The following is an 11,431-nucleotide window of genomic DNA, read 5'->3' on the forward strand; positions in this document are numbered from 1 at the left end:
TTTTCATAAGTAGATCCCACTCATGGTGCCCCGTGTGTGTCAGAGGAGAACTGTCCCCCCAGAGTTCTCAGTGGATGATTTTTCATAAGTAGATTCCACTCATGGTGCCCCTGTGTGTGTCAGAGTAGAACTGTGCCCCACAGGGTTCTCAGTGGATGATTTTTCATAAGTAGATTCCACTCATGGTGCCCCTATGTGTGTCAGAGTAGAACTGTGCCCACAGAGTTCTCAGTGGATGATTTTTTGTGGGGCCCGTGGAGCGGTTCTGACTCCTGGAGAACCCCTGGGGCAGAGTCAAAACCTCCACAGGTTTTCCAACACTCTGACCTTTCGGAAGCACATCTGCACGCTGCCTCCCGAGCAGTGATGGGTGTATTCACTCCACCAGCTTTTCAGCTAGCAGCCAACCCTTTTCACATTCAGGCTAAAATGGGTAAAGTGTTGGTAACTACACGTTGGCATGTGCCTACAGTCCAGTTCGTGTATATTCATTGGTTTATTTTTGTCACAGAGGTACAGGCAGCAATTGGCTAAAATGCTTGAGAGAGCCTTGTAGAGGCAGAGCTGGAAGAGCCGTGTAATGCACATCTGTGTGACACTAGGTCTGCTCCACCACAGTGTAAATGACAGCACATTACAGGGCGGGAACACAGGTGCTTGAGCTAACCCTTACCTGTCTGGTGTGAGTGAGTTGTGTCACCACCGTCTGCCTCGTCTGTGACCTGGAGACCCTAACAGTTCCTGCCTCCTGGGATTCGTGTGAGGCTTAAAAGATTCAGCATGTCTGTTGCTGGTAGATCTACCCCTCGGCGGTAACGAGGATGCCAGTGTTGACCATCTGCCTGTCGGTGATAACAATGGCTAAAGCACATTCATGCTTGTTAAATAGAGGTCAGCGGAGAGGAGGACCTGACATGGTGGGGGAGTGGTAGGGCGCAAGACCGGGCAGGGTTTTGTTTTGTTCTGTTGCACGTAGGGTCGCTGTGGGTCAGAACCAACTCAATGGCAGCTAACAATAAACAGGAGTCCCTGGTGGCTCAATGGTTTAAGTGCTTGGTTGCTAACGAAAAGGTTGATGGTTTGAACCCACCAGCTGTTCATCAGGAGAAAGGTCTAGCAGTCTGTTCCAAAGAGATGATTGATTAGTCCCGTGCTTCTTTTTTGAGGGGTTGAGACATTTGTGTTCACACCCTTTAAAGTGAACGCAATTCTGGTGTATTTTATCCTCATGTAAAGTGATCCACTTTCAGTGGATAGAACTTCTCTTCTGCCTTCATATTTAACTGGCCACAGGGTTCCTTCAGCAAAGAGCAGCTAAGAGCCTTGAACACTCACAGACAGATGTTGAGTGATAAGAAGCAGGCACAGATCCAGCTGTTACTCAGGAAGGCCGTGGAATCGGCTGAGCCAGGGGAGAAAAGCTTATCGAGGACCGTCACAACCGTGTGGAAGCTGCGTGTTGTCAGCTATGAGGAGAAAGCGACAGACTCAGGTCAGTGTGTGGGGTTTGTGTTGATCAATTTTGTGACATCAAACAAATGGGCTTCCTTATGAAGACTATGGTTACAAACGCTAGTTGACGCATAGAGTGTCTGAGAGGGGCATCACAGACCACCCACACCCACCAGATGGTAAGACGACCCTTCATCTGTCTTCTGTTATTCTCCCCTGTGTTTCTCTGAGCAGTCATCCTGAGTATCTGGCGTCCATCCTCAGACCTACTCTCCCTACTAACTGAGGGCACGAGATACCGGATCTACAATCTCACCACCTCAAAATCAAAAAGCACATCTGGACGAGCAACTGTACACCTGACAGCGACCAAGAAAACCCAGTATCAGCCACTGCCGGTATACGTGTGCCAGCTCTGTGCCCGCTCCCAGAGGTGCCTGTTTGTGGAGAGACTCCACCATGACTTTGGTGCCGTTTGTTTTCATTTCCCCTGCAGGCTTCAGACGAAATTCTACTCCAGGTTTTCCAGCCAAGGGAATCCCTTCGCTTCAGTAGCTTGTGGGATCCAGACTTCCACCCTCCTGGCTCTGAGGTGGACCTGACAGGATTGGTCATTTCTGTTGTGGAAAAAGCAGGTGATGCTCAGTGTGTTCCTCTGACTGCCAGGGTTTCCTCTGCCTTGTGATTAGTGCCAGGTCCAGGGGGCCACAGACGATTCAGCGCTTGGTTCTGAACTGAAGGGTTAGCAGTTCATGTCCACCTAGCGGTACCTTAGAAGACAGGCCTGAGAGACTCCTTCCCAACGAGCAGCCCAAAGACCGTGACGCGCAGCGCTCTTCTGGTGCGTGTGGGTCTGCGTGCGGGTCGCCTGGTCCTAAGAGGTGTGGTTTCTTACAGGTTCAGCTCTTTTTGTCTTTTGCCATGTTTTTTTCTCGTTTGAAAAACACGTTCTGTTAGGACAGTCTTGTTTGAATGCTATGTGATGTGCTTTGTTCAGATAGTTCGGTTTTAATGCTGTGTGGGGTGTGGGAACATGTTGCACTATTGCCATGGCATTTTATTTCATCTTGGGCAATTCTTTCCACACATTATATCGTCTCTGCGTAGGGTAGACGTACAGAGAGCATACACAGGGTAAGCCGTGGCTGTCACGTCAATTCCGACTCAGTGAACCCTACAGGCAGAGTAGAACTGCCTCATAGGGTTTCCAAGGCTGTCAGCTTGACGGGAGCAGACTGCCTCAGCTTCCTTCTGCAGAGCAGCTGGTGAAGCGCTCAGCTGCTAACCGGTCCCACCCAACCAGCCACTCCAGGGGAGCACAAGGAGCCAGGGTGCTGCTGGAAAGACTTGCAGCCTTGGGAACCTGAGTCAGGTTCCACAGCAATGGGTTTAAGTACTACCTCAGGAAAATGTTTAAATCTTCCGTTGCTCCCTTCCACCCTAGAACACGGTGGGACTTTAAAACAGCCCTCAACTACCTGCCTCAAACCACTACCCTGCACGCCAATGCTTCTGCCTTTAAAGACACTCCTCTCTTTACTGCTGAGTACAGTCCCGTCCGCCAGTCTTCCCGCGTGCTTTCCGTCTGGGTAGGCCAGCCCTCCTCCGGTCGGGGGCACTCTGTATGTGTGGCTGTCTCAGCATTCATTATGTGGTTTTGGAGTCCTGGGCTCTGTTCTCTCCTCGCTTCTGATGTGAGGGCAGAGGGCACAGCGTCTCCTCTTGTCCTCCTGCTCCTGCTCCCTTGGTGATGTTGCTGCACACTGTCGAGTCACTTGTGACTCAGCGAGCTGTGCACAGCAGAATGGCACACTACGCGCTGTCCTCACAGGTATTGTGTTTGGCCCACTGTTATAGTAGCCACAAGGCTGTAACTCAAAGGCATTCAATTCTTCTACCATCTTCCTTATTCACTGTCCAACCTTGACATGCATGTGCAGCGATTGAAAATACCGTGGCTTGGGTCAGGCGCACCTTAGTCCTGACTGACATATTTGCCTTTCAGCACTTTAAAGAGGTCTCGTGCAGCAGATTTACCTTCTTGTTTCCTGACTGCTGCTTCCATGAGTGTTGTTGGTGGAGCCAACCACTTCAGTCTCTTCTCCATTTATCATGATGTTATTTACTAGTCCAGTGGTGAGGATCTTCATTTTCTGTACGTTGATGTGGAATTCATACGGAATTGTGATTTTCATTAGTATTTTAAGTCCTGTTCGCTTCCATATCACAGGTTCTTAGTGAGTCTTCCTGATGCCATGTTTTTATTTATATAATCCAGATTCTCAGATTATTTGCTCAGCATACAGATGGAATAAGTGAGGTGAAAGGACACCACCCTGGTACACACCCTTCCTGATGCCCAGCCATGCAGCGCCCCCGGTTCTGCTCGTTTGATGTCAGCATCCCTGTTTCATGGAGATGGCACTGGAGCTCCCAGAGATGAACTTGCCCGTTAGAGATTTGAACCTGTACTTGGCTCTAAAGTGCTTGTTCTCTTCATGCTAACAGGACAAATGAAACTAAGCCCAATGCTGGAGAGCTGGGCTCTTAGGTCTCAAGTACAAAGGGTGGGGGGCTTTAGCACCCATGGGCACACTAACTCTCCAGGCAGCCGCTCTGGGGGAGGTCTTTGCTTCTTGCTCCCAGGGGATTTCCATGAGACCTGGCATCTCTGCCATCTCTGCTTGCTCCGCTGGGTCTCATCTGCTCAGTTTATATCTCAAAACAATTGGCTTAGGACAGCCTGCAGCACAACATTGTGTGTGCTAATGATGAGACACACCCCCAAAACAAAAAACAACGTTAAGTGCAAAGTGGGCTTCAACACGTAGTCCTCTACTGGGCTCAGTCCTGCCCCAGCTAACACAGCCCCCATTCGCCTCCAGTGGCCCTAAAACCATTTCACGGTTTGTTTGAACTCATTAGAAACCCTCAGAGAAGTTGCAGGAATAGTGCAGTGTTCCCGGACACCCCCTCAGGGTGGCCACAGGACAGTGATGAGAATTGGAGAAACGGGCCTCAAATGGCGCCCTACAGAAGCTGTTCTGTTTGCAACTCAACTCATTTGTCCATGGTTTCCCTTTTCAGTTCCAGGACCCCACGGGGCACTTAGTCTTGTTTCTCTCTGGTCTCTACCCGTTTCAACCGGCTGCTCTGTTTCTGTTTCTCATGATCTTAACACGCCTCAGGGATTTCAGTACTCTTGAAGCAGCTCCTTCCGCTAGGGTTTGGCTTGTGTGAGGTTTCCTCAGAATGGGAATTAGGTTGTGCAGGTTTTTGCAAGATCACAACCAAGCAGGTGATGGGACTTTCTCAGTACAGCGAGGCTAAGGGTCATGAGGTTGGTATCGTTGATTAGTGGTGACAGTCCCTGTACAAAGGGTGCCCTGGGGTGGTGCTGTGGGTTAATGCGCTACACTAAGGTGCACCTGACCCAAGCCATGGTATTTTCAATAACCTCATATGCATGTGAAAGCTGAACAGTGAATAATGAAGACCAGTAGTAATGGGCATTACAGGTTTACCATAAAAGGTCCCTTGCATTCTAAAATGGCCTACCATGTACCTATGTAACAAAGACACATTTTCTCCCTGCACCCCACTAGGTGTGGCCCCTCTGGCCTACTTGTCAGACGAATGCCATAATTTGTTAGCAATAAAGTTCTGGGTGGATATTAACGAAGACATCATTAAACCTCCAACGATAATTGCTGCAAGCAACCTACAGTGGCGGCCAGAATCCAAGTCAGGGATTCCGACGTTATTTGCTGGCGAGTTTTCCACGTTTTCTGCCAATGCGAAGGACGCCCGCTTCCAGGAGGCAGCCTGCAGACTGAGAGCCGCCACTGAGGTGAAGTGTGCTGTTCAACATTTCTGCACGGCTGGGCATTTTCCCACTTTAATAGTAAGGAAGTGGTCCTTATGCAATTAATTAATCAAAGGGACCCGGTGTAGGAGAAGCTGAGAGGATGTGGAAACCTATCAGACACCAGCTGGTGGCAAGACTGCAGTGTCTGGGTGTGTAGCAGTGTCGTTACACTGTATGGAAGTCTTGGTATAATGTCAGCACCAAAATATTACCTGTCTTTGATGCGAGGGTCCCAAACAGGAAAGCACTATGTCTCCCTTAATCTGTGTATTACCTTTTTTTTTTTTTTCAGTTTAAGGTTTTTATTGTGGATTGAGTGAAAGTTTACAGGGCACATCATCAGTTTCACATTCAACCATTCATATAACTTGTTTCATTACATTGATTATAATCCCCCCCATATACCATCAGTTAAAAGTATTTCTCTTTATCCACTTTAGCTTTTTTTTAAAAAGCACACAAACAAAAAACCCACCCAGGCATATATAATAAATTACATCTCCAAAGGGAACATTCTGCAAGTCTGCTCCTGGCCACCAGTTCTTAGTCCTTCTCTTCTTAGTTGATGAATCTAGAGTCCTCCATGCCCCCATCTCTGCCTCCATCTCTGGTGCTGCTGCTTCTCTGGATAAGGTCCCGCATTCTGCTTGTGCATTCCTCTCTTGATGGTTCTAGGGTCCTCTGTTTCTGGACTGTAAGATTAACCACTCCCCTTTTTTTGTTACAAAACTTCTACCTTTACAATTGTGACAGTCGTGATTACTCATAACAGTTATTCACTATTGAATCTTATGAATCTTACCCCATCTCCTTTCACCAGACCCATCTAGACAAGATGATAACTATTCAGTGGGGACTCTTTCTTTGCCCCCACACTCTTAAACTAAGCTCCCTCTTGAAACCTTGTAAGCCATCTGTGTATTACCTTTTAATTCCATTTTTCCACAAACTTTTTGAAGACCCCTTGTACCTCAAACTGTAATGTCATTAAATGCCAAACCCATGTGTTATTAAGTTCCATGGAGTCTGTTCCGATGCATAGTGACCCTATATAGGGTTGTTAAGACTGTAAATCTTTGTGGGAGCAGAAAGTCTCACCTTTCTCCTGTGGAGCAAATAGTAGGCTTGAACCCCTGACCATGTGGTTCATAGTCCAGTGCTTATCCTACAGAGCCACAGTGCTCCCTGGATCATTTATTTTTGACTCTGTGCCAGACATTGTCTCATTTCATTTTGTTAACAACCCTGTGAGGTGGACTGTTGGCCCTTGTATCTGTGGGGAACAGAGGAGCCGCCCAGTCACACAGCCAAGTGTGGGTGGAAGCAGGGTTCACGGCGAGGCCATTTGAACACAGAGCCAGACTCCTCGCTCCTGTGCCCCTGCCTTCTGGTGAGATGACTGACTGCTTTTATAGCGCATCAGTGAAGAAGCCCAGAACAAAAGGCCCGTAGTCCTGTAATTTCAGTCAAGATGTAGGTATGAAGTGACGCTCACAATGATCAGGGCAGCTGGCCCTGTGCAGGGAGTCTGTGTTAGGATTGTACCTGAAGACTCCATCCCCCAGGTGGGTCTGCTTTCCAGAGTAGTGGTAGGAGCAGGGGTGCATTTACTGTGGTCTCATGACCAAGGTGCCTTCTATTAACACCCCAGTTTTCTCCAAGATACCAGTCGGGTAATTGACTTACAATGCAGTCAGCTAAGAATGGCCATTTGTGCCGCATGTTCAGTGTGACAGGGCGCTCTCATGCCTCAGGCTCAAACCCAGCCAGCGGCTCCATGGGAGGAAGGAGCAGGCAGTCAGCTCCCATGAAGGCCGGAGCCAGGGAAACCCTGTGGGGCTGCTGTGAGCCCACAGTGACTGGACTGTCCATGGGAGGAAAGAGCGGGCAGTCTGCTCCCATGAAGGTCGGAGCCAGGGAAACCCTGTGGGGCTTCTGTGAGCCCACAGTGACTGGACTGTCCATGGGAGGAAGGAGCAGGCAGTCTGCTCCCATGAAGGCCGGAGCCAGGGAAACCCTGTGGGGCTGCTGTGAGCCCACAGTGACTGGACTGTCCACGGGAGGAAGGAGCAGGCAGTCAGCTCCCATAGAGATCGGAGGCTGAGAAACCCTGTGGGGTTGCTGTGAGCCCACAGTGACTGGACTGTCCATGGGAGGAAAGAGCGGGCAGTCAGCTCCCATAGAGATCAGAGCCGGGAAACCCTGTGGGGCTGCTGTGAGCCCACAGTGACTGGACTCTGCAAGGATGGCTCTAGACGTGGTGACTTTCCACTCCGAGATACTGAGTAAAGTTAGAACTTGAGCTTCAAACAAACTCTGATACCTGCTGTTTAGACTACCTGGTGAGGAAGGGCTCACCTCTCTACACACACACACACACACACACACCCCTAAGATTGTCATGTTTTTAGGGGAGCAGACTGACACACCCTCTCCTATAGAGCGGTGGGTGGGTTTGAACCACTGGGCCATGGGACTCTTAGCAGGACCTTTGCTATCCTCTCAGGCACAGCTGTTGGTTCTGCAAACCCTGGTGGGCAGCGACTGTCCAGCTTTGTATGTCTTGTTGGTTATGGTCTACAGTTTTTTATTCCTAAATTTTTTATTGCTGGTTTTCGTGTAAACGCTTTTTGAGAGCAGGAATATGTGTATTTGCAATTTACATAGCATTTCTCCCACTTTATTTTCTTAGAACATTGACGTATTTTGCCAGGAAGCGGAAAACAAGCTAATGCACTTGCTTAATACAAATGATCCCAAGTGGCCCACCCCAAGGAAAGCCCACTCTGCAGAGCACACTAGCCCAGAAGTCCTTGCTGTCAAAAGTACAGTCTCGGTAAGTCGTGTCAATGGTGATATGGACCGTGTGAATGAAGGTAGCCCTCTGTGCCCATGTGGGGCCTGGTGAACACTGGGAATGTGACTCGGCTTAGAAAGTAGGCTCCCTCCCTGCAACAGACAGCTTGATTCCGGGAGCAGGATGTAACGCCCTCTGACCTCTGACCCCAGCACCTGTGATGGGAGCCGTTGTGTGTGTGTCCGTATTAGGGGCTGCAGGACGTTCACTGAGAATCCATTCTTTAACTGAATAAACGTGTCCCTGTTTACAATCCAAGTGAAATTCTGTCAGATTGCCCAAGAATGAATTCTCAAATAGCTAATGCTACGTTTTGTCTGCGTTAGCTCCTTCAGCCCTCTGAGGTAAGAGTGGCTGCTGTCCCCATTCTCAGATGAGGGGACCAGCGTCACGTGGGGTGATAGCCACGTGCCTAGTGTAACAAAGCAAGAAGGGGAAGTGTGTACGAGAGCCCACGCTGGCTGGTTCTTCTGGTCTAACCAGTTAATAATAATCTTTTTTAGAAGAAATTAAAGCATATGTCCTGCCCCTACCCTTTTGTCTGTTAGTAGGCTTCCTCTGTCTTTTCTCTGATTGTCATTGTTGGGACATTTTTTTTTTTGTCTTGTGCAAAATGCTTTTCTTCTGGACTGGCAGTGTGCACATCTCTTGAAATCATTTGCTGGCCCCTGGGGCGTGAGAATGTCTGTGGTTTGTGTGCGAATGAGTACTTCTGGTGAAAAGGCACCTGATTTGTTTGCTCTGTTCGCACATAATTACAGCCGGCTACGGCTGCCCTGGTTGATGTGCTGCCTCTACCAATCGTAAGGTTAATCTTCAGACTCTTATCACTTTGCAGCCAAAAGGGAAGTCACTTCCCATGCCTGCATCAGCCCAGAAGCCTCTGAAGTCTTGTGGTAAAGGTGTGGACTTCAGTGATGACCAAAAGACCATCAAAAAGAGGAGAGCCCTGGATTTCTTGAGCAGGCTGCCTGCACCCCCACCTGTTAGTCCAGTATGCACGTTTGTTTCTCCGGCTGCCCAGAAAGCCTTTCAGCCGCCACGGAGGTGCAGCCCCAAGTGTGAGGCTCCGCTGCAGAGGAAGGAACTGAATTCCCCTCCGGTGATGCCGCTGAAGGACGCCAGCGAGACTTCTCTTCTGGACAGCGACTCCATCGCTGATGAAGAGCTGGCGCTGATCAACACCCAGGCCCTTCTGTCTGGCCCAGCTGGAGAAAGCAGGTTCACTGCTGCTCATCAGCGAGCCCGCGAGGACCACATCTGGGATCAGAGGAGGGGCAGTAGGGGAGACGGAGCAAGGGGGTCCGCACAGGATCAGAGACGGGAGAGGGGAGGACTCCACAGGTGACCCAAGGGAAGTGACAGTCAGTGAGCTGTTAGCTCCTAACTCCCGTTTATAAAACAGACACTTTCAGACTGCACGTCAGGTTTGCGTGAGAAAACCTCGTGTTTGTGTACCCCAGGGGTGCTCTCTACCTGCTGTCATTGGTGCATTGTACCTTCACCCACGTTGTGAGCACAGTAACCAATTGAGGGAACATCTTGCCATCTGCCTGGCTTGCGCTGGTCATGTCTTTAATTGCCCTTGTCAGAGTGTCCATCCTGGGTTCCTGGGCAGTTGTTCTGTCTCAGAAGTCTACTCTGTGTTCGCTCCGGTTTCAGATGTGCTGTCTTTCAGCTCACTTACCAGGAACCTAGTTGTCTGAATCCATGTATTGGATCTGCTCTAGCCCCAACCTGTTCCAAAGTCAAGATGAAGAGGCCGCTGTGGTGTTTGCTGCTGGCCTTGGGCCCTGGCGCAGCTCCCCGTCTGATTCCAGTGTGCTTTCTGAAATGGGCTTCATTCTGGGGCAGCCCAAACCCTTCATCAGGAGCAGGTGCCATCATGTGACGATGGGTCTGGGCTGCTGCATCAGCTCTCAAATTTGCCCTGGTTTCACCTACTTTTCTTGTTAGCCTCTCACGGGCCCCAAACACACCACCACCAAAGCAGGAGACAGCAGGTCAGTTGTTTTCCTCGTGCTGGATGAAGAGCAGCTCTTCCAGCTGGTCTTATCCTATGTTGTCACTGTATATAGACCATACCATGGTATCCTATCTAATTATACACCTATTTCAAAGCCGAGAATAAATCTTCCTAAAAACCAGTGAGTAACTGGGAGCTGTGAGTCTTGTTCTCTCGACCCGAGCATCCTGACCCTCCCCTTGGTGAGCCGCTCTAGAGGGGGGTTCATCAGAAGAACCCAACCTTTTGAATCTCGGGAGAACTGTTAGCTCCTCCACTCCACCCATTAGGGAAACCCAGCACGCCTACGGCATCAGGTCCACTCTGACTCCAGCAACCCTGCAGGGCAGGCCCCACCTTTCTCCCACAGAGCAGCCGCTGGATTCCAACTGCTGATGTTTCAGGTCGCGGAGCACTCACCCCGCTGCACCACCACGGTTCCAGTTGTATAATCACTGTTAGTGCAAATCATACACAACACAACTCACTGCTGGGAATCCAAAGGGATCTAGCTCGGGTGTTGTGGGGGTTGGGAGAGAAACCAGGCCACTTGTACTTCCTTCTAGTTGGGATAAAGTGGGTGGCATTTCATCCATCACCTGGCTTTGGAATCAAGCATTTCAGGCAGCCACTGCTGTCAAATCAATTCTGACCCACGGGGACCCTGGGTTCCCAGGCCTTTATAGAAGCAGAGGGCCTCATCTTTTTCCGGCAGAGCAGCTGGTAGGTCTGAATTTCAGCTAATGCTCTATCTAGGAAAGGAGGAGGCAAACAGACGACCTGGCTGCTGTACCTACAACCCCAGCCCAGGGGAACCCAATACCCTAAGCAGCATAGACGTGCATCCTGACCACTGGAATACGACCCCCTGGGCCCTGCTTGGCATCAGGAAGAAATCGTTCCTAGCTTTGGTGTCTGACATCCCCTCAGGCCACCTGTACTGAGCTGGTTCTAAAAGGCTGCCAAGGAGACCCAGAGTCACTTGGGCCTGGACCTAGGTGGGGTTCGGGCCCAAGCTGTTCTACTCTGCTCTTCATGAGTCAGGACTGATGTGGGGGAGGGGGATGAGTTTGGCGTGGGCTAGCACTTAGATGTGTGGCTGCTGACAAAAAGCTGGTGATTCCAGCCCACCCTGTGGCTCTGTGGGAGAAGGGCCTGGACATCTGCTCCCATAAAGATGACAGTCTGGAAAGCCTAGGGGGCCAGTCACCCAACAACAGGGTAGGTAAAGGAGAGGTCTCTCAGGGAT

General features: G+C 50.0%; 1 protein-coding gene across 1 annotated transcript in view; it reads left to right on the forward strand.

Moving 5' to 3' along the window:
* Nucleotides 1-11,431, forward strand: part of BRCA2 (breast cancer 2, early onset) — an 82,747-nt gene that overhangs the window by 70,175 nt on the left and 1,141 nt on the right. Inside the window, 7 exon segments of the mRNA XM_006877849.1 lie at nucleotides 1,294-1,492; nucleotides 1,687-1,850; nucleotides 1,949-2,087; nucleotides 5,058-5,302; nucleotides 8,013-8,219; nucleotides 9,016-9,399; nucleotides 10,126-10,180. Coding sequence (XP_006877911.1) covers nucleotides 1,294-1,492; nucleotides 1,687-1,850; nucleotides 1,949-2,087; nucleotides 5,058-5,302; nucleotides 8,013-8,219; nucleotides 9,016-9,399; nucleotides 10,126-10,180 — 1,393 coding nt within the window.

Source organism: Chrysochloris asiatica, unplaced genomic scaffold, assembly GCF_000296735.1.
Source record: "Chrysochloris asiatica unplaced genomic scaffold, ChrAsi1.0 scaffold00638, whole genome shotgun sequence".
Taxonomy (NCBI): Eukaryota; Metazoa; Chordata; class Mammalia; order Afrosoricida; family Chrysochloridae; genus Chrysochloris; species Chrysochloris asiatica.